A 24,082-nucleotide genomic window follows, 5' to 3' on the forward strand; every position below is an offset into this window, starting at 1 on the left:
TGCGTCGCCCCACGCACCAGGCTGTGCCCGCCCGCTTCCCCGTGCATGCTCGTCGCGCTCAGGACTCGCCCTGCACGCGCGCGGGGCCGCTGCAGGCCGGTCGGCCTCCTCCCGCTGCTACCTTGTTCTGCTGCGCCGCTACCTCTACTTCTGCTGTCGCCGCCACTGCCATCCGTGCTCCGCGCCCGTCTCCGCCTAGTGCTCGCCTAGCCGCGCCCTCCATGGCTCCCTGCCCAGGCCTGCGCCTACTCAATTGCTGTTGTCGCTGCTGCTTTGCTGCCGCTGCTCGTCCTGCCGTTGCTCTACTCTGCTGCATAGCTGCTGGTTACTGCTGCTGCCGAGCCTTCCTCTGTTGCTTTTCTGCTCTCGCCGCCGCCTGTTGGTGTTGGCTGCTGCTACTAATCTACTACTACTATAAAAGAAAGAAAGGGGCAGATCCAAACAATCTAACCCATTCATCTAACAAATCTCATGGTCCATAATTCTTCCATGTTTAACACTACAAGCCACGCATTAAGCCACCACTAATCCCGCCGTTCCAAAAACAAAAAGAAAAACCGCCACCCCACCCACGCACGCACGCCCGCCCGCCCCCCTCCTCTCATCGCGCCGCGACGCACGCCGCTCCTGCTCCTCCCATCGCGCCGCGACGGACGCCGCTCCTGCTCCTCCCACGCTGCGCCGCGCCGCACGCCGCCTCCTGCTCCTCCCGCGCCGCTGCCCCGCCGGTGCCCCGTCCTCCCGCGGCCCGGGTCGCTCACATCCCTCGAGCAGCGCCGACGGCCCTTCACCGCTGCCTCGCCGCGGGTCGCCGGGAGCCTCCCCGCTGCGGGTCGCCGCCTCCGCCCGCGCCCTTCACCGCTGCCTCGCCGCGGGTCGCCGGGAGCCTCGCCGCGGGTCACCGGGAGCCCCCCGCCGCGGTTCGCCGCCTCCGCCCGCGCCCTTCAACGCTGACTGGTCGCCGGGAGCCTCCCAGCCGCGGGAGAGCCGCCCCGCCGCGGGTCGCCGCCTCCTCCCGCCCCTTCAACGCTGCCTCGCGCCAGCGGAACCACGGGAAGCGGCCGCGGGTCGCCCGAGAGCCTCCCAGACGCCGGAGCCGCCCCGCCGCGGGTTGTCGCCTCCGCCAAGCCGCCACCAAGCCGCCACTCTGCCTCCGCCACGCCGCCACGCCGCCACACCAGTCGATTTCTTGAATTTTAGTTCTTTTTTTTCTGACATTTGTGCAATCTAATATGTTTCAACATTCTAATGTCCTTTTTGTCACATATTTCTACAGGTACAGAATATTGCCACTCATCAGTATCTGCAGCATCTAAGGTGGAAGTAAGATGTTACTTATGGACGAGTTAACGGAATGCCATTCTAATTTCTACGACATGAATATGTACTATGTTTCCTAGAAGTTCACTTGATAGCCTTTTCGTTGTAGGGGCATTTTTATTGCCTAATTTGCTCCATAATTGAGTTGCGAAAATTTGATAGCTTCAGAATGTCATCCAGTGAATTATGGAGCTCTGAGACAGACGGATGCACTGCTGTCAATAAATGTGAGGTAAGATTGGTGATATTTTTGCTTTTGACTTTCTTGAGAGTACCTTCCTGATGTTTTTTTTACTGTGTTACGAGTACAAGGTTCAGAGGAGTTCTGTCAAATGCCACAACATGCTTATCATATCATAGGTTGGTTCCTTCCCACCATTGCACTTGTCCCGGCTTCTTATATAGAAGATGATTTGGAAGCTCGAAATAGAAAATCAATTAATGTAATGCAGATTACACATTAAGCAACTTCTGAAAGCAAAGACCAAGAGAAATGTGGTGAGCTCTGTAGGAGTAAAGTGATGTAACAGTCTCTTTGATTCAAGGAATTTTTTGTACAATTTTCTTTCTTTACGAAGTTTGAGGGCACCTGCTTGGAAAAAAAAATTGATGCTCTTTGACGTCTATTTTAAGCGTACCTTCTGTAAGTCGATACACCATTCTATACATTTCACTTGTTGTACTTCAAGATTCATCTGCACTATTGTACATATATTTTATTATTAATTTATTATCTATTCATGAATTATTTTGTAAATTTTACAACAGATGATGGCAGAGTCAGTGATGATTAGTGCATCTCAGATTGTAATAGACCTTGATCATGTAGTGACTTAATTTCTCGGCCTCTTAAGAGTAAGACTAAATTTTTGCGTGATACGAATCATGAAAATATTGCTGCACCAACACACGTGCTCAATTACTGGATATAATAATCGATAGATAGATTCTTGGTCCTTACCCGTACTAGCTTGGAAAATAAATTTGCTGTAGGTGATGTAACCCCCCTACACAATCTAGCTTGCACTTAGTATTATTAAGAGGGCTTGCATATATGATGTCAAACAAAAAGAGGGCTCACATATATGTCCTCTGTTTAACAAGGAGATGAACTGGAATAAATACTAGGTACATAATATCTATTGTAAATTATATTTATTACTTAATACGTGCAGCTTGAAAAAGTAAAGCACTAATGGAGCAATAAGTGGAAGTCCAATTCAGAAAGAAGTGTTTTGTTTTATATACTAGATTGGACAATGCTTTTCTGCTCGAAGTCTATTACTGAATCTTAAATCAAGAGGAAGTTATCTAACTGGTCTTCCATCTCATTTTCTTCTTAAGGAACCAGGAAGTTTCGCGAAGTCAATACAGTGGGCGACAGAGCAGCTAAGTCATTTAAGGTAACACACCAGGCCTGGATTAACATGCCAACTTTCTTGTGATTTGCCTACAGTTAGATGAATTTACCATCAGTTTACATAGTGTACATAATATATGGACAAGTCAGGTTGCCACAGAATTTTAATCTAACATAATCATATCGACGGACAGCAACGCATGTGTAGTGCACAGCGGCAGCGGCAGCGGCTGCACGGCCACGACGGACAAGCAACAACGCGGAGCAGGGACAGGTGGTGGTAAGAGTAAGTATCACTTGTCATGTTTAACTCATGGCCAACAAAGAGCAAGTATCACTTGAAACTCACTACAGAGCAAGTATCACTTGAAACTCACTACAAGAAGAATACTGTTGTGACGATTATATACATATATGTTCCACTTGGTTGCTCAGTTGGTATTAATTTTTTATCACTTCCTTTTTCTTGCAGTCAAGTTTTGAAACTGGGCTTTGATGAGAAGTTCATTCGTATATGGGAATTCTACCTTGTATACTCTGCCACTGGTTTCAAGTCATGAGTAGTTAGAGATTACCAGGCACGGATGTGTATATGTGTGCTCTTTGTATATGTTTACCTGCATTATTACTAGACAAATGGAAGTCATATACTCCCTCTGGTCTTCAAAAAACATCTTTCTGGAAACTGTTTGGTGGTTTCCAATGCAGACTAAAATTTAAGTTGATGTCGCTTTCTACAATTATGTTAATCTCAACCATAAGATTGAGAGATCAGTAGACAACAGATCTTTGGGTGAATAGTAGTAAATTAGAACCTTTGGTGAACTTGTAGAAAGCAAGCTTTCATCGTTTGAGATTGTAAATGACCTGGGACAGACCTGAGTCATTTACAATCTCAATTGATAACTTTGAATCTTTGCGTCTTCTGTATATATATATTTCAGCACATTTTATATCAACTGTTAACTTTGAATCTTTGTGTCTTCCATCAGATCATGCTTACTGTTGGATTCGCACATGAATAACTAAAAGCACCATGCATTACACATTTCCTTCATTTTAGCCATTAAACTTATGTATCTGGTGTTAATTTAGTATGATTTCTTGTATTGAGTGTATCTTCATCTTAGTTAGGAAGGTCTCTGAGTGTCTTTGGTCATCCTAAATTTTATGTGGATTCTTTTTCCAGTCTTTTTTAGGTTTGCCAAACAATAATTATTATAGCCCTTGATCTGCACATGCCCAATTTCCTTATATTGTACAGTTTCCCATTCTATAATAACAGCCTTTCTGGTTTCTGCCTTGCTAAAATGTTGAAGCACGGCAACATGTTTAATACTGTCAGAACTAAGCATATGGTAGAGAAAGGGTTGCTTGCATGCCATCCATGTCAAAAAGAAAATGTTAAATCCCCTCTTCCATTTTCCTTACCTTGAATCTAATGCTTTGTTGATCTGTTTTTATCGTCTAGATGTTCTGCAACTATATACACAATAGATACTGTCTGCCTGAACTATAGTTCCACTCCTTGAGAAGATGAGATAAACTAAGAATGGGGCAAAGAAATTCCGACTCTTCCTGCTCGCAGGCAGGGCCTGCTATGACTCCTATGGATGGCATTACCGCAATTATCGAGCCTTCAAATTTTGAAGATAACAAGTAGCCCGAATCCAAGAAGAAAACTAATTCAATTCTGCCAAGACTACTATATTTTGGGTATCTTTGTTCCAACTTTGCATTGACATCACTTGGAAAATGTTTATGTGTTCCTTTGATTTTCACCAAGAAAATAAACATTCTGAAATCTTTATAGGATATTTGATTCCATTTTTACTAAAGAATAGACTAAATAGACTACGTCCTTACATTCTCCATGGAGAAGTTGTCCACCCAGTTGATTTGCCATTGATTTGTGACATTTTTTGTGCAGTTATGATTTCTGTGGTTTGCTTGGTACCGTCAAAAGATAATTTATGGGTTTGTACTTCTCCTTTTGTTTATAGAGAATGGGTCATCCTAGAGTATGAATTGAAAATTTTATACCCCCATGAATTTGACATGGTTTGATTGAGGCGTGCGTTGCACGTGCACGCTTACTAGTTACTGTAGATGAGGCTATCTTTGTGAATATTACATCGAGCAACCCCCTTAACTGCTCCTATACTTCGGTTAAACAAATGTTATCAGGGCTAAAAAAATATGGGTAGGTAGTACACTTGACAAGGCTCAAATGTGTTCCGTGGACCAAATCCATTTGATGCATGGATTAAATCCTATGAAAATCACAAATTGCTATCTTCTATTAACAGAGAACATATTTAACCCCTAGGTGTTGCGTGCTATGTGTGGCCGGCCCTGTGTAATTTGTGTGTGTGTGTGTGTGTCGCATGTGTGGCTGGCTGACCCATTGTCCAGTACGGCCGGCCCCTTGTTTAATTAGGATTAGATTAGTTAGTGTTAAATTAGTGCTAATTTACTTAAATAGCAAATGACATGTGGACCGCCCCTCTTGGTCATCTCTAATTAATTGACTTAATAGACACAGTGTCTATGACAAGTAGGCTCCACTAAAACTGTTCACACCTTGACCAAGGTCAACCTTGACTGTTCACTGTTGACTTGCTGACTGGACTTTGGCTGGCTCCACATGTCGTTGACTATGGCTGCCCCAACCTGGGTACAAAAAGAATCAGCGTTATTTAAATTCGAAACAAATAATTAAAACAATTTTGGAATATTAGTAAAACTTTGAAAAATCATATAAATTAAACCGTATATCGGATGAAAACACTTTGTACATGAAAGTTGCTCAGAACGACGAGACGCATCCGGATACGCAACCCGTTCGTCCACCACGCATCCCTAGCATAGCGAACACGCAACTTTCTCCCTCCGGTTCATCTGTCCGAAAACGCGAAACACCGAAGATATTTTCCCGGATGTTTCCCCCTTCACCGGTACCACCTCTTACCGCGTTAGGGCACACCTATCATCACGCTTTGTCATGTCATGCATCGTCATGCATTTGTTTGCATTATATTTATTGTTTCTTCCCCTTCTTCTCTCGCTAGACACCGAGACCGACGCCGCTGCTACCCAGTACGACTATGGTGTTGACGACCCCTCTCTCTTGCCAGAGCAACCAGGCAAGCCCCCCTTTGATCACCAGATATCGCCAACTCTTCTCTCTACAGCTTGCATTAGAGTAGTGTAGCATGTTACTGCTTTCCATTAATCCTATTCTAATGCATAGCCCGTCATTGTTGCTCCAGCTGTTGATACTTTACATGCAATCCTAAATGGTTAGTATAGGATGCTAGTTTATCATCAGTGGACCTACATTCTTATCTGTCTGCCATGCTATACTATCGAGCCGTGATCACGTCGGGTGTTGATCACGGGTATATACTACACATATTACACGTGATATATGTTGTGACTAAAGTCGGGTCGACTCGTTGAGTAACCGCGGTTGATTCACGAATTGGGGGCTGGAAGGACATACTTTCCCGATGGCCCTCTGTGTGGATCTTTATGGTGGAGCGACAGGGCAGGTTGAGACCACACAGATGAGAGGTGGGCCTGGCCCTGGTCGGCGTTCGCGGTGACTTCAAGATAACACTCTTAACGAGATCTTGGTATTTGATCTGAGTCTGACTTCTGGCCTATACACACTAACCATCTACGCGGGAACAGTTATGGGCACTCGACATCGTGGTATCAGCCGAAGCCTTCGTGACGTCAGCGACTAAGCGGCGGGCGCCAGGTTGGACCACGTAACGCAACTTCCTTTGTAATGGAGGTTGCTAGGTCTGCTCACCGGCCGCGTACGCAACATGTAGGTGTGCAATGGGCGATGGGCCCAGACCCCTGCGCGCATAGGATTTAGACCAGCGTGCTGACCTCTCTGTTGTGCCTAGGTAGGGCTGCGACGTGTTGATTTTCCGAGGCCGGGCATGACCCAGACAAGTGTGTCCGGACAAAGGGGATCGAGCGTGTTGGGAAATGTGGTGCACCCCTGCCGGGAAGTTAATCTATTCGAATAGCCGTGATCTTCGGTAACAGGACGACTTGGAGTTGTGCCTTGACCTTATGACAACTAGAACCGGATACTTAATAAAACACACCCTTCCAAGTGCTAGGTACAACCGGTGATCACTCTCTCACAGGGCGACAAGGCGAGGATCATCGGTTAGGATTATGCTATGCGATGCTACTTGGTGAACTTACCATCTACTCTCTTCTACATGCTGTAAGATGGAGGTGACCAGAAGCGTAGTCTTTGATAAGGACTAGCTATCCCCCTCTTATTCCGGCATTCTGCAGTTCAGTCCACATATGATACCCTCATTCCATTTGATACCAATGCATACATATGTAGTGTAGCTCCTTGCTTGCGAGTACTTTGGATGAGTACTCACGGTTGCTTTACTCCCTCTTTTCCCCCTTTCTATACCCAATTGATGCGACCAGACGATGGAGCCCAGGAGCCATACGCCACTGTCGATGACGACTACTACTACTCGGGAGGTGCCTACTACTACGTGCAGCCCGCTGATGACGACGAGGAGTAGTTTAAGAGGATCCCAGGCAGGAGATCTACGCCTCTTTCGATCTGTATCCCAGTTTGTGCTAGCCTTCTTAAGGCAAACTTGTTTAACTTATGTCCGTACTCAGATACTGTTGCTTCCGCTGACTCGTCTATGATCGAGCTCTTGTATTCGAGCCCTCGAGGCCCCTGGCTTGTAATATGATGCTTGTATGACTTATTTTATTTATAGAGTTGTGTTGTGATATCTTCCCTTGAGTCCCTGATCTTGATCGTACACGTTTGCGTGTATAATTAGTGTACGATCGAATCGGGGGCGTCACATGTGTATAGAGGGATGGCATGGCAACGGTGGCAGCACAACCGGACATGGGAGGCAGGAGCAGGTGGCACTGGTTTGGGTGGCTGGAGAAAGAAGACCAGAGGTTGAAGAAGCACGACGGCCATTGGATGGACATCGTACGGTCACTGCAAATAGAATCATTTATATTGACTAAGCTGACAAAGCCCATGGTACGCGTCAACTTAGTAGGCCCACAGGTCAGCCTCCGAAACGGTGCACCCTAGATGTCAGGGGAGGAATTATTTTTTGGGCGGCTGAAGTAAGAATATCTGAGATTGAAGAAGAAGCACGACATCCGTTGGATGGACATCCTACGGCCATTGCTGCTAGAACCGTATGTCGACTATAAGTTGACAAAGTCTTACATACGCGTCAACTTAGTTTTTTTAGGGGACGCATCAACTTTGTAGGCCCACAAGTGTGTGGCAAAGAACATATAGCCCATTTGCGAATTGTAAGAATGTACATCCCATTTTTGAATTCTAATGGAATTTACTATAGCCCATTTACAATTTGTTAAAAGTACAACCCACTTTCTAGCTAGGACAACGACTAATAATTTCATCCAACTGCTCAAAACACAATTCAATACAATTTCCCACATTTTGATGGGATCCGAAATATTTTTATCCCGAAATTTCTACTCAGATTAAAAATAATTTTAAAATAAATTTGTATTACATAAAAATACAATGAAATACTACGCCCGCAACAATTAATGAAATTAAAATTTTGAAAATCCAATAATAATATTTTTTAAAAACTAATTACACGTTTGGTGCATTTTTTTATAGTTACTGCCCAATTTTTATAATTACATCCCATTTATTATTTCTTAAATCCCATTTTCTTGTTAAGCCTAATGCATCCCTCCTAGAAAAGATTTGCAGCCCAGCGGGGCGGAGAATAAGAAGTTGACCTTGCCTGGGTATTCCTCAAAAAAAGTATAGTTGGGCTAGCCATTTTCAGCTTGAAAAAATTAATATCTAGGCTGGATATCTGTCCTGCAATAGACGGGCCATAGCCTGCCTAGTTAATACCCTGCTCTCCTCTGAACAACAACAAAACATCGCTCAAGAAAAACTCAAAAACACAAATACTGCTCGAGCTGCTTGGTCCCACCTGTCGGCCGCTCCTTGTGCAATTCTCTCGTTTATTGACTACATAGGTTGACAATGGTGTGGGACCATGATGTCAAGAAACCAGGAGGAAGCAAAAAAATTATAGTTGTATATAATGAGGCACTTGCGTACGTGCGGCTATGGCCTCGGTGGGTCCCCACTGTCATACTCTCCAAGTAAATTCATCTCCTCATTCCTCATGTGCGTTGACCATGTTGACAATGCGATACGGCGGCGCCACGACGAGCGCAACAACTCGAAGGACGACGGAGAGGGCCTCGCGGGCCCTACTGATGGTCTGATACTGCGCCCGCTGCTCATTCAGGAAGCCAGGATCATAGGGCCACATGTCCGCGACGGCATTGTCGTTTGCTTGTTCGGTCGTGCTCGTTGAGGATACGGATGTTGCAGCATAGGTCCTCCTGTGCTGGTAGCTCTTCCGCCATTAGGGCGTTGAAGTGCGGCCAGACCTGCTCTATGGTGATCATGGCATGAACCGGCTTGGACAGTGACGCCGGCTCCTGGTCGAAACCTACGTCCATTGTCTGATTTTCATCGCTCAGCTCGGCGAGCTTGCTGGCGAGCCAGCATGTCCGGCTACTAGACCGACCCGCCGCCAAGCACGAGTCTGACCACCCCGGCCCACCCAGACCGCCTCCCTCTCCCGCACATGCTTTCTGCCCGAAACGGTCAGTGCCGCCTGCATCGCTTCCCAGTGTAGGTGATTGCTCCACGTTCAAACGACACAAGTGCCGTCCATCCATCCGTCTGCCGCCCACATTAATGATACGCGGTTGCCGAGGCAGCTACACTGGCGCCACCCGTCTATCCCTCCGCCGCCCACCATTGCTATGTAAACGGCTACGCCGGCCATAGCCACAGTCATCCGCCTCCGTTCCATTTCTCCTATCCACACCACTATTGCCCACCATGGCTTCCTCGCGCTCCAGCGCTCTTTGGGACATGCAGACGACGGACCACAAGGAGATGGCAGCCATTACTGCCGACTGGCTAGCCGGCAGGCAGCTGGAGGATTACGACGTCCCAATGGAGAACATGGTAGTCGACGATCCGGCGCGAACCCCTTCCTCCACGCCATCCTCGTCGGTGCATTGCACCATGACCATCGGCGAGGACCTTGCCTAATACATGGACACAATGAGGCAGAAGTGTCAGGAGCAGTTCTGGGAGGCGCAGGCCAACACTGCCTACAACCACCATCTCCTCCAGGAGCACCTGCAGGCGGAGGAGTAGATCGCCACGTAGCAGGTGGAGTAGGAGGCGCTGCTCGACTCATACCGCTCCGCCCGTGAGAGCCACCTCGAGCGCTGGCGGTACCGCATGCGGGTGGCGGAGGCTACGGCCGCCTACAAAGAGGATGATTAAGCGGGTGAGGCGCTGTTTGGCGAGACCAAGGACAAGGCAGAGGACAATGCCGACTCCGATGAGTCCCTGATCCGGTACCATCGATGAGGCCCTGCTCCGCCGAGGCCCCGTGGTGCCAACGACGAGGCAGAGGACACCGCCGACTCCGCCGATGCCCCGCCCCGCCGGCACCGAGGCGAGGGATTATGCAGACTTCCATGAGGCCCTGCTTCACTGAGGACTCGCCGCGCCAACAACAAGGCAGAGGACATCGCCGGCTCCATCGAGGCCTCGCCCCGCCGGCACCGAGGCGGAGAACCTCGCCAGCTTTGGTGAGGCCCTACTCGGCCGAGGCCCCGCCCTGCCAACAATGCGGCATAGGACATCGCCGGCTCAGCCGAGGCCCCACCCTACCGGCAACGAGGGGGAGGGTTTCCCCCGCTCCGCTGATGCGCCGCCTCGTCGGCAACGAGACAAATGACATCTCCGTCTCCGTCGAGGCCCGCCCCGCTGCCAATGAGGCCGTGCCACAAAGAAAACAAGGAAGAGTAGAACATGATAGGTCGCCGCCACTCAGGTCCAAATAAGGCCACCGTTGCTAACCTCCAGTTGAAGCCAAGCTAGGCGGGTTGACCATTGACGGCCGATTAGCTTCTTGGCAGCGACGTGGAGTCGAATAGCTACGCTGGAGAAGAAGCTTCTGTTCGACTCAGCCGGACACGGGTGGGTAGCTTCGGTTAATTAATTATAACTCCAACGCACCCCTTTTTAGTTGAAGAATGTATGAAATGTAATGAAATATGGCATGTTTATGTGATATCCGACCGTGTATGAATGAATTTAGTTCAATTAGTTCGAATTCTTGTATCACTGGCATTGGATGACCATGCAAAACAATACGTACTAGCATTATTCCCAGGGTGATCTCCTTGTTTGCTACTGCCTCCGGTCCTTTTTTATCTGAATATAAGTTTTGTCTGAAGTCAAAGTATCTCTACTTTGACCAATCTTATAGAAAAATGTATGAACAGTCATAGTGTAAAATCAACGGACTTGTAAGAAAACTAATATGTGAAGTAAAAAGGAACACGGGGAGTACAAAGAGTTTGAGCATCTTTTTAGCATTCCTGTACATTGCAACCAAACACACAGAACTGGCAATTCATAGGGAACGTTCAAAACAATTGATGATTATGCATCTCAGTGATTCACATATCAGAGCCAATATTTACTTCACAATTAAAGAATAAAGAACAAATCGATCATTGCCGCTGACAGCAAAGGGCGTCCCATTCGAAAATATCAAACGCATGTCTTCTTGCTAACATCAATGAGCAAAATTTGACAAGGTTGTCCCATTACAAAATGTCAAATGCGTGTTGTTTTGCGTACATCAATGAGAAAACTTTGACAAGGTTTTCCCATTCCAAAATATCAAATGCCTACGATTGTGGAATGGGCAGGGTTTGCCATTAGTTCGGACATTGACATGGAACCTCGTGCTAAGTAAACTAGCTGTTCTTTTTGTGCAGTTCCACCAAAATCAACCAAATTCGCGTGTAGCTTGTATGATTTCTCCTTTAGAGCATCTCCAGCCGTTCGGCCCCCAGGGCACCGAAAAAGAGCGGCCTGGGGGTGAACCGATGCTAGATTGGCCCCAGGGGGCGACCTAGCTCCCAGCCACGCCCCCAGGTGACGCCTCCCAAGCCGCGGCAAATTCAAACATGGACATTCTCACTCACAAAAGACGCCACAATTCCGGCGATCACATTGGTCCAGTTTGGCGATCATCAGTTTGGCTAACGTATGAAAAGTTCAGCGTACAAAAAAGAAAGAACGCGCGTGCAATGCTTCACACAGCGGGGTCGGCCTCCGATGTCGGCGGAGTCGGCGTGCGCGGGCTTGGTGGTGTCGGGGCTGCTTCGGTGCTAGGCGACGTCGGCGCGGCTTCTGTGCAGTTGGGCATCGTGGAGGCATCATCGCTCGGGCTTGGCGGCGGTGTCGGCATGGGTGTGGGAGTTGGCAGTCGCGTTGGTGTGGGCGTGGGAGTTGGCGGTGCCATCGATGATAGCTAGTTCAGGATGAGGCCGCGCTCCGCCAGGTACCACGCCTTGATCGCCTCGTCGTTGCTCTGGAGCATGTCCGCCCCGCCCAGTAGGAAAGCCAGGTATGTGTTCCTCTTCTTCGCGACAACATTCGTCCGGAGTAGGTTGAGCTTGACGCCGACCACCGCGCCTCGGTCTTCTCTTCACGTAGGGTGGCCCAGGCATGTGCGTTGGCGAGGCAATGCTCGATGGACTCCTGCACGCGTGCGGTAGCCGAGTCGGGGTGTTTCCCCTTCTTGGCCCCTTTGTTGCCTTTGGGGCGCCCCTCGCCCGCGCCTGGCGTTGGCTCGTCCGGCATGCAGGTCTCGTTGGCCTTGGCAAGGATGCGCCGGAGATCCGCCCACTTCTCGCACTTCTCGATCCATTTGAGGACGTGGAGTGTAACGCCCCGGACACACACGCCGGTGGTCGTTACTCCTGGCGGGATCTAGACTGGCCCCACAGATCAATACTAGTCTTTTTTGCGCACTTTGTCCTCACTCATGCACACCCGAGAGCAAATTCCCGGTCGGTCACCCATCCTGACACTACTCCAAGCTGAGCACGCTTAACTTTGGAGTTCTGTCCGAATGGGCTTCCGGAAAAGAAGGAATTCCTTATTGATATGAGTAGTCTATCATCCCTAATAAGCCAGGCCATCACATGAAGGTACTTGAATTCTTGGTTGCTACTGTCCTAGCGATACATGGCGAACATGCGCAACAGCTGCGTCGAGGAACAAACAGTTGGCGGGGGCTAACGGCGAGAAGAAATGGGAGGCCGGCGTGCCATACTTAATCCTCAACGCTGGCGCCGCTCTCTGGGCCAGCCAACATCTCCTCGACAATCCCATGCCATTTGTTACACGCCGACTGGATGAGCCCCCAACGCTTCGCCATTGCCTTCGACCCGCGCTGCATGAAGACGCCTTTGAAGTCGGGGTCAACGAGTTTGCGCTCGTCGAACTCGGCCTTGATGCGCTCCCAATACGTGTCGATGCTCTGGTTCGTGCCGGTGATCGGGTCGAGGAAAACGACTTTCCATGCTTTGGCGAGACATTCCTACTCCTTGGACAACCACTTGATGCGTGGCTCACCGGTCCTGGCCGCCCCCTTCTTCTTGTGTCTCTTCGCCAGAACCGGCGCCGACTCCTCGTCCTCCTCATCGTCGTCCTCCTCCTGCTTCTCGTTCGAGTCCTCCTCACTGTACTCGAGCTCGTCGTCCAAGTCGCTGTCGAGGCCAACCGTCTCGTCCTAGGTAGTGAACCCGGGGGACGCGGCGGCGGCCGAGCCTGCCGTGATGATGTCGTCCATGTCCACTTCGGTCGCGTCGATGTCGTCGAGGTGCGATGCAGAAGCTTGTGAGAAGGGCAGCGCACCACGGTGGAGAGGGGGCGTCGGGGACAACACGTAGGCCAGCGGTGAGTACTTGTATGGAGTGTACTGCACGCTGGCGAAGTTGGGCGAGGGCGTGCGCTGGGCCGGGTGACCATGGGGGAAGGTGATGTTGGGGTTGAACCAACCGTGCATGTCCCCGTCGGCGTAGCCCGACGATAGCGTGCATCCCCAGGGTTGCAGTGATGATGAGAAGCCGACCAGAGAACCGATGCTTTGCTGGCTCCAGGTCACGTACTGGGCGTGGCCCCCGGGAGGATTCATCATCCCCATGCGAGCCGCCTCGGCTTGTTCGGCCGCAGCCGCAGCCGCGAGCGCCGCGTTGTCCCTGGCCTTCTTGGTGTTGGCCCTGTTCCGTCGGTCGGTGGTGACAGCCTCCTGACGCCGGACTACCGCCCTCCAGTCGTTGTTGGACATGCCTGGTGGCTTGTACAGCGGGGCCCTCGGCTTCCTCTGCTTTGGCTGGGCGGCGACGGCAGTTGCAGCTGTCGCGACATGGGGGATCACATATTTCTTCAGCGGCATGGCGGCCGACGAGGGGACGAGGAGGGAGATTGGTGGGAGGAATGGAGAGAATGAGAGGGAAGCCAGGGAAAGCGGGAAGAAACGGCAGGAAAAGGCCCTCCTCTCGCCGACAAAGCGGCCCCACGCACATTTTTGCTTATGCCGGCGCCCCTAGCGCGCCGGGTTCGGCTCGGGTGCTCCGGCTGTTATTTCGGCCCAAGCCTGGCGAAAAATGGACTCTTTGCGCGGGACTAGGCCGATTTTCGCCCACCGGCACTAAAAAAAGCCTGGGGAGGTTCTTGGGGTTTGGTTCGGTGGGCGACCGGAGGCCGTTCTTCCCACACTATGTAAGGCGGCGAGGAATAAGGGGTCACAGGCCCTCCTGTGCCGCCGCTAGGTGAAAGAGAACAGCTGCAGTGGTAGTGGATTCCCTCCCTCGCCGACAGCTACAGCGTTAAGCCTCCTTCCCTTCCCGGCAGATGGATCCTGTCGGCTCTTTGACCAGTAGTGAGGGGAGAGAGAGAGAGGCAATGAAGTCTTGTTTAGATCTGGAGAGGGTGAGAGAGTGTGAAGAGAGCAACTTCAAGCGCTATGGCTCCAGCGTGTATAAATATAGTGGAGAGGGAGTGTGAAGATTGCAAACCCTAGAAAACAACAAAATTATGCTCAAGTGCGGTTATCGAAGCCGAGACCTCAAGTTTGGTGAGCGAACAGGCTAACCAGCTACACCACCCTTACGTTATATTTAACTAGAGGAAAATAACCTTTTATACATTCCTGCATTCATGTGTCAAGCATGCCGTGTTTTTTTGCGTGGGAGTCATTGGGATTTAAATCATAATCATGTCACGTGGCTTTGGTGGTAAGGTCTGTTGGGATTTAAAGCAGTGTTGGTAGTACAAAAATAATGCAGCCTTAGTCACCTTACCTCTCTCCATGTAGTACGTTGGGTCCCACTAGTCAGAGGGTGAAACAAACAAAATAATAAGAAAAATTAAAAGCGCCAGCGGTGTATCTTACCTCACAAATCTCACTACTGCTCGTGAACACAGTCCAATTGATCCCTTTGTTCGCTCACGTACTATTTTAAGTGAATCCTTATTATAACATGCACACAATACGCATGCATGCACTCGCACACTAGCACGCAGCGGGCAGACACACACTAGTTAGCATACAACACGCACACACCGGCGACCGGCGACGAAGTTGAGGCTGCAGGGTCATACTTTGGCAGTTGCACGACAACCATGCACACAAGGCGAGTAGAGCGACCTAGTGTGGGTGTCATCATAATCATCATTGATGGCCATGTCATCTCACGGAGATGGAGTTTGTATGCTTTGCGCCACAAGCAGCAAGAGCTTGGAGTTGGCGTAGTGGTAGAGCAACGGGTCGATGACCTTAGGTGGCAGGGTCAACAATGGGAACGGCAGACAACAGGCAAGCTACTGCACGAACTTGCGGTAATAGAGGCCAGCGTGCGACTTGAGTCCATGCTAGTGCATGTGCATGCACTACGAGGTGCGCGCTGCATGCGTGTGCCGCTACTAAAGGTAGAAAAGTATATGTGCCACTAGTTAATCACAACTGGAGGTTGGTGTAGCTGGTTAGCCTGTTTGCCCATATAAAGCGTGAGGTCTAGGGTTCGAACCACGCCCCTGTGCTTATTTTTATTTTCGTTCAACTTCTTTCTTCCACCCAATGACAGGTAGGACCCACATGATAGAGAGAGAAAACTGATCTGACAAGGCATTAGTAGGATTCTTTGACTGGTCAAAATGGATTAATACAGAGCTATATGATCTCGTAGTGATCGTATAATCACCTCATCACATATATAGTGACCGTATCGACCATATTCTTGAGTACAGTCACCAAAGTGAACTTGTACGATAAGTTCAATGACCAATAGTGCATTTTACTCTTTTAATTATTTATTTTGTACACTTTGCTCTCTTCTAATAATTTTGGGCACTTGTATTCGACCTAAGTCAGTGTGCCACCGTATCTCGTACTAGTCCCTCCGTCTAGTTGTATATCACGTCAGAAGGTAAAGCGGGACCAAGGTGCAAGCTGATTGGAGGAGAAGGAGAAACTTGACCGGTCCTTCCACCAATCAAAGCCCTGATTTCTGTCTCTAAATGCAACAATTAATCACAAAAACTAAGAGATGCCGTTTTAGCTACCATGCAGGGCCACGTATTAACTCGCTTGCATGCCGACTTTGATTATTTGACTGATTAACGCGTAGTTGCGCTCCATGCATTGGGTCATGCATTGGGTTTCCGGGGAGATAACAAGGTAGAGTAAGGGAGCGTTCGGTTACATTTCTTAGTAGTAAGGAAATTGCTCGGCTAGCCCAGCTAGCCAGCTTTCGCTTAGCCAACCTTGCCTGGTCATAGGGTTTAGTTCTTTTTCTTACCAGCCTTGCCCCGTGAAAATCATTGTCATGAGTGGGTCGCCAATTTTTCAGTACATGAAGTTTGCCATCGGAAGAGAGCTGATTTGGCTCTCCTGAGCTAGCAAGGTTTTTCTAGCCCACCCAAGCCAGGTGGTCCACAAAAGCTAACATATTTTAATAGTTCCAAACGCCTAACCTTGCCTGGCTAGGCTATAATTGTTCTTGCTAAGGATCCAAACGCTCCCTAAGTAACAACGCTCGCTAGCAACGAGGCCAGGAGGGGATTGAGATGCGAAGTTAATGGACGATGCCAAAACATTTTGGGAATATTTGATTTTCATAAGATGACTTAACACCTAGACGGAGGGAGTACTACTCCTCATTCCAGGTTTGATGGAATATTCGTCACCTCTTCTCTTCTTGTACGTACTCCATTTGTATCTCACTTCTCGTGGCTTCGCACTCACACGATATTCCTATTCTATGAACCCGTGTGTGCGTGTGTGTGTGTTTAACAGCATGTGTGTGTTACAGAGAGCAACACATCGACCTACTCCTACAGAGAGATGATGTGTAGTGTACGATTTAGCCGCGAGAGTCGGTGCATCCTCCCATTTTCGGGCGTATGGTCGGGACAGCTGCCATGCCCGCTCCTGACCAGCCGGGCCCACCCAAAGCCCCTCCATTGCCCGCGCGCGCTTCCTGCCCAAAACGGTCAGCGCTGCTCCAAAGAATTAGTGCCGCATTCATGCCCGGGCAGAGCAGACACGACCTCTCACTAGCGCCTGCATTGAAGAGAGAAGCGGATTCAAGAGTGATGGTTTCTTCATCTATCCAACTTACTGCTGGGTCTGTGTGGTTTGACGGCTCATTGGTCACTATTACTGAGGTGGTACGACTGCTCGATGTCCCACGCTTCGGCGAAAGGAGGTACTAGATTACAATTTTCTCTATTCTTATAGCGGAGGAGTGCGAAAGGAGTGAAAGCACACAGGCTCAGTGACTACATGGCCCACCTCACACTATCACCATATTTTCTGGACACCGTGCGACACCTAACTCTTTACATAGTACTAGTATAGTATGTACTGTAATTTCTCAGCGAGATAAATTTGTACAATGCTATGAAGCTTCTAGCTTCTGTTTCATGTATCTTGCATCCAAGGTTGCCCCGTTATAACATTTCATCAAATACAAAGGAGACTAACATGCATGCTATTGCATCTCAATGATTGTCAGATCATAGCCAATATGTACTCCCTCCGTTCCAAAATAAGTGTCTCAAGTTTATGCAAACTTTAGTACAAAGTTGTACTACTACTAAAGTTGACACTTATTTTGGAACAGAGACTGCTAAAGAAAAAAATATCCATGCAGTCCCTAGTCCTTGAACCGTAAACCCTAACCAGGCTTTAATTTGCTGGCAACTTTGGAGCTTCCCAAGAAATGAAGTTTGCAACCTATTGAGCATCGGATCATTTTGTGTAGTTTCACCAAAATCGAGATGAGCATCCCTGCGGCAAAGAAATTGAAGAAGCGTGATTAGAATAAGATTACTGGGACTAGTTGATGAGAGATAAACTCATCACAAATATAGTACGTAGAAGCTAGTAGAGGTATGTGCAGGACAAATAAGTAGCACTACAAAAAAAGACACTTCCGTGATGATACGTGTTTGTCACAGTAGGTCACGTTTTCTGTCATGCATGTACATCCATGACAAATTTATGATAGAATCAACATAGTCATACCTGTGCTATCGTAGAAGTGTTCCATGACATTACCAAAATTATCATCATAGAAGTGTCCACTTCCATGACGATAAATCGCGCATCATAGAAGTGCTTTCGTCAAGGGTGACCGACACATGGCATCCGCCGTAACGGGGCGCTGTTAAGCTATCGGGTCCGGTTTTGGATCCAATAACCCGTTAACAGCCCGGACCAAAGGGAATTATCCACGTGTAAAATTCTCATTGGCCGGAGGAAACATGTGTCAGCTCAACGTTTGGACAGATGTCATCCACTCATTGGACAGGAGGCGCCTATGATACGTCGACACGTGCCACGACCCAACTGAGGCCCATTCTGGTGAAAAGGCCATGCCTGTCAAAATAAGCAGGCCGGCCCATTAGCGGCCTACTTGAGTCAGGCCCATTTACAAATACTGCCCATACAAGTTACATGGAATTGGCCCATCAAAGGCCCATTCTAGATTCTACAATTTCCATCCCATCGTTAGTTTAAGCCCATTAACGGTGTGCTACGTTTTTGGGCCCAATTGCGGCCCGAGCTTCTTTTGGCCTGTTAGCAGCCCATCGTCAGTTCCAGCCCGTTAATGGCCCGAAACGTCTTTCGGCCTTTTCTTGGCCCATTCTGTAGTTGGGCCAATTCTAGCCCGTTGTGACTTTAGGCCTGTCCTCGGCCCATTTGGTAAATGGGCCAACTCTTATTCCATTTTGTCTCTCGGCCTGTTAAGGGCCCGCACAACAGTTGGGCCTTTGACTTTAGGTCCATTAGGGGCCCATGTTCCGCAGGGCATCATTTTAGCCCAACACGACCTTCGGCCTGTTATAAGCCTAGTTTGCAAATTGGGCCTCCTCCGGCCCATAATACTTAAGGCCCCTTACTGGCCCGTAAAGTAAAAGGGCCGAGACAATATTGCCATTTATTTCGGCCTGTGCTACCTCTTGAGCACTTGCGTTGGTTTTCCCTTGAAGAGGAAAGGGTGATGCAGCAAAGTAGCGTAAGTATTTCCCTCAGTTTTTGAGAACCAAGGTATCAAACCAGTAGGAGGCCGCGCACGAGTCCCTCGCACCTACACAAACAAATAAATCCTCGCAACCAACGCGATAAGGGGTTGTCAATCCCTACACGGTCACTTACGAGAGTGAGATCTGTTAGATATGATAGGATAATATTTTTTGGTATTTTTATTATAAGGATGCAAAGTAAAATAAAAGGCAATAAAAATAACTAAGTGTTGGAAGATTAGTATGATAGAAAATAGACCCGGGGGCCATAGGTTTCACTAGTGGCTTCTCTCAAGAGCATAAGTATTCATGGTGGGTAAACAAATTACTGTTGAGCAATTAACAGAATTGAGCATATTATGAGAATGTCTAGGTATGATCATGTATATAGGCATCACGTCCGAGACAAGTAGACCGACTCCTGCCTGCATCTGCTACTATTACTCCACACATCGACCTCTATCCAACATGCATCTAGAGTATTAAGTTCATAAGAACAGAGTAACACTTTCAGCAAGATGACATGATTTAGAGGGATAAACTCATGCAATATGATATAAACCCCATCTTGTTATCCTCGATGGCAACAATACAATACGTGCCTTACTGCCCCTACTGTCACTGGGAAAGGACACCGCAAGATTGAACCCAAAGCTAAGCACTTCTCCCATTGCAAGAAAGATCAATCTATTAGGCCAAACCAAACTGATAATTCGAAGAGACTTGCAAAGATAACCAATCATACATAAAAGAATCCAGAGAAGATTCAAATATTGTTCATAGATAAATTTGATCATAAACCCACAATTCATCGGTCTTAACAAACACACCATAAAAGAAGATTACATCGAATAGAACTCCACGAGAGAGGGGGAGAACTTTGTATTGAGATCCAAAAAGAGAGAATAAGCCATCTAGCTAATAACTATGGACCCGTAGGTCTAAGGTAAACTACTCACACTTCATCGGAGGGGCTATGGTGTTGATGTAGAAGCCCTCCGTGATCGATGCCCCCTTCGGTGGAGCTCCGGAAAAGGCCCCAAGATGGGATCTTGTGGATACAGAAAGTTACAGCGGTGGAATTAGGGTTTTGGCTCCGTATCTGGTAGTTTGGGGGTACGTAGGTATATATAGGAGGAAGGAGTACGTCGGTAGAGCAACAGGGGGCCCACGAGGGTGGAGGGCGCGCCCAGGGGGTAGGCGCGCCCCCTACCTCGTGGCCTCCTGGTTGATGTCTTGACGTAGGGTCCAAGTCCTCTGGATCACATTTGTTTCGAAATTCATGTTCCCGAAGGTTTCATTCCGTTTGGACTCCGTTTGATATTCTTTTTCTGCCAAACTCTGAAATAGGCAAAAAAAACAACAATTATGGGCTGGCCTCCGGTTAATAGGTTAGTCCCAAAAATAATATAAAAGTGTATAATAAAGCGCAATAATGTCCAAAACTGAATACAATATAGCATGGAACAATCAAAAATTATAGATACATTGGAGACGTATCAAGCATCCAAAGCTTAATTCCTGCTCGTCCTCGAGGATGTAAATGATAAAAACAAATTTTTTGATGTGGAATGCTACTTGGCATAATTTCAATGTAATTCTTCTTAATTTTGGTATGAATATTCAGATCCAAAAGATTCAAGATAAAAGTTCAATATTGACATAATAATAATAATACTTCAAGAATACTAACTAAGCAATTATGTCCTCTCAAAATAGTATGGCCAAAGAAAGTTCGTCCCTACGAAATCATATAGTTTAGTCATGCTCCATTTTCGTCACACAAGAATGCTCTCATCATGCACAACTCCGATGACAAGCCATGCAATTGTTTGATACTTTAGTAATCTCAAACTATTTCAACCTTCACGCAATACATGAGCATGAGCCATGGATATAGCACTATGGTGGAATAGAATATAATGATGGGGGTTATGTGGAGAATACAAAAAGGGAGAAAGTCTCACATCAACAAGGCTAATCAATGAGCTATGGAGATGCCCATCAATTGATGTTAATGCAAGGAGTAGGGATTGCCATGCAACAGATGCACTAGAGCTATAAATATATGAAAGCTCAACAAAAGAAACTAAGTGGGTGTGCATCCAACTTACTTGCTCACGAAGACCTAGGGCATTTGAGGAAGCCCATTGTTAGAATATACAATCCAAGTTCTATAGTGAAAAGTTCCCACTAGTATATGAAAGTGACAAAACAAAAGACTCTCTATCATGAAGATTATGGTGCTACTTTGAAGCACAAGTGTGGTAAAAAGGATAGTAACATTGTCCCTTCACATTTTTTCTCTCATTTTTTGGGCCTCCTATTTTTTTATGTCCTTTCTCTTTTTTCCTCACTTGGGACAATGCTCTAGAAAATGATGATCATCACACTTCTATTTATTTAAACTCAATGGTTACAACTCGATACTAGAACAAGGTATGACTCTATATGAATGCCTTCAGCGGTGTACCACGATATGCAATGAACCAAGAGTGACATGTATGAAAGGATTATGAATGGTGGCTTTGCCATAAATACTATGTCAACTACATGATCATGCAAAGCAATATGAAAATGATGAACGTGTCATGATAAACGAAACGGTGGAAAGTTTCATGGCAATATATCTCGGAATGACTATGGGAATGCCATAATAGGTAGGTATGGTGGCTGTTTTGAGGAAGATATAAGGATGTTTATATCTGAAAGAGCGTATCATATCACGGGGTTTGGATGCACCGGCGAAGTTTGCACCAACTCTCAATGTGAGAAAGGGCAATGCACGGTACCGAAGAGGCTAGCAATGATGGAAAGGTGAGAGTGCGTATAATCCATGGACTCAACATTAGTCATAAAGAACTCACATACTTATTGCAAAAATCTACAAGTCATCAAAAACCAAGCACTACGCGCATGCTCCTAGGGGGATAGATTGTTAGGAAAAGACCATCGCTCATCCCCAACCGCCACTCATAAGGAGGACAATCAAAGAACACCTCATGCTTAAAATTTGTTACATAACGTTTACCATACGTGCATGCTACGGGACTTGCAAACTTCAACACAAGTATTTTTCAAATTCACAACTACTCAACTAGCACAACTTTGATATCACTACCTCCATGTCTCAAAACAATCACCAAGCATCAAACTTCTCTTAGTATTCAACACACTCATAAGAAAGTTTTTACTAGTCTTGAATACCTAGCATATTAGGATTATTTAAGTATATTATCATGCTATTTAAGACTCTCAAAATAATCTAAGTGAGGCATGAGAGAATAATAGTTTCTATAAAACAAAACCACCACCGTGCTCTAAAAGATATAAGTGAAGTACTCGAGCAAAAACTATATATCTCAAAAGGTATAAGTGAAGCACATAGAGTATTCTAATAATTTTTGAATCATGTGTCTCTCTCTCAAAAGGTGTGTACAGAAAGGATGATTGTGGTAAACTAAAAAAACAAAGACTCAAATCATACAAGACGCTCCAAGCAAAACACATATCATGTGGTGAATAAAAATATAGCTCCAAGTAAAGTTACAGATGGAAGTAGACGTAGGAGGGGATGCCTTCCGGGGCATCCCCAAGCTTTGGCTTTTAGGTGTCCTTAGAGTATCTTTGGTGCCATGGGCATACCCAAGCTTAGGCTCTTGCCACTCCTTGTTCCATAATCCATCAAATCTTTCACCCAAAACTTGAAAACTTCACAACACAAAACTTAAAGTAGAAAATCTCGTGAGCTCCGTTAGCGAAAGAAAACAAAACACCACTTCAAGGCACTGTAATGAACTCATTCTTTATTTATGTTGGTGTTGAACCTACTGTATTCCAACTTCTATATGGTTTATAAACTATTTTACTAGCCATAGATTCATTAAAATAAGCAAACAACACACGAAAAACTGAATCTGTCAAAAATAGAACAGTCTGTAGTAATCTGTAGCTAACGCAAGATATGGAACCCCAAAAATTCTAAAATAAATTGCTGGACTTGAGGAATTTATCTATTGATCATTTGAAAAAATAATTAACTAAATATCACTTTCCAAGTAAAAATGGCAGCAATTCTCGTGAGCACTAAAGTTTCTGTTTGTTTTTACAGCAAGATTAAAAAGACTTTCCCCAAGTCTTCCCAACGGTTCTACTTGGCACAAACACTAATTAAATAAAAAAAGCGCAACCAAAACAGAGGCTAGATAAATTATTTATTACTAAACAGGAGCAAAAAGCAAGGAATAAAAATAAAATTGGGTTGCCTCCCAACAAGCGCTATCATTTAATGCCCCTAGCTAGGCATAAAGGCAAGGATAGATCTAGGTATTGCCATAATAATAAGATAGATCATTACAACTCATTTCATATTCTCTACATTCGGCAGCAAGTTTTCTTTGAGGCAAGCAAAAATAATCAAAAGGGCTAAATTTAATGGGACAAAAGTCCCCAAGATCAACTTTGGGAGGTATAAGTTCCTCTCTTGGCCCTTCGTATTGCACAACCAATTCATCATTTTAAGCATTCTTTTGAAAGAACTTTGTGAGCCTATACTCAAGAGAATATCCTAGTTCGTTATTTCGAATAGCCAAATCATCATTAAGTCAGAAATTCTATAAACTAGAACATTGGTAGGAACCCTTTTTCTAAGATTTTCATTGAAAGCAACATAGTCTAGAGATTGAAAACGCATTATTTCTTCTTGATCAAAAAGGATAGCCTCTATGGGAGGACGGAAAGCGTCCACCCTATAATGCGCAAAGATTTCTTTGGCCTCTTTTATATGAATCTAAACTCACGAGCCAAAATTATAGTAGCGGCACACTTAACAGAAGAATGCTCAATATTAGAAAATTCTAAGAGAATCCTTTGTAAGCAAGGAGGCG

The 24,082-nt window shown here is 46.7% G+C and overlaps 1 protein-coding gene across 1 annotated transcript; it reads left to right on the forward strand.

Annotated features, from left to right (window-relative positions):
- Positions 1 to 221: 221 nt before the first annotated feature.
- On the forward strand, positions 222 to 3,505 carry LOC123101437 (translation initiation factor IF-2). The gene is made up of 8 exons (XM_044522892.1): positions 222 to 378; positions 519 to 1,180; positions 1,277 to 1,323; positions 1,501 to 1,547; positions 1,633 to 1,680; positions 2,665 to 2,723; positions 2,875 to 2,966; positions 3,153 to 3,505. The coding sequence occupies exons 1-7, from the start codon at positions 222 to 224 to the stop codon at positions 2,962 to 2,964; spliced, it is 1,110 nt and encodes a 369-aa protein (XP_044378827.1). The 3' UTR covers positions 2,965 to 2,966; positions 3,153 to 3,505.
- The last annotated feature ends 20,577 nt before the right edge of the window (positions 3,506 to 24,082 follow it).

Source organism: Triticum aestivum, chromosome 5A, assembly GCF_018294505.1.
Source record: "Triticum aestivum cultivar Chinese Spring chromosome 5A, IWGSC CS RefSeq v2.1, whole genome shotgun sequence".
Taxonomy (NCBI): Eukaryota; Viridiplantae; Streptophyta; class Magnoliopsida; order Poales; family Poaceae; genus Triticum; species Triticum aestivum.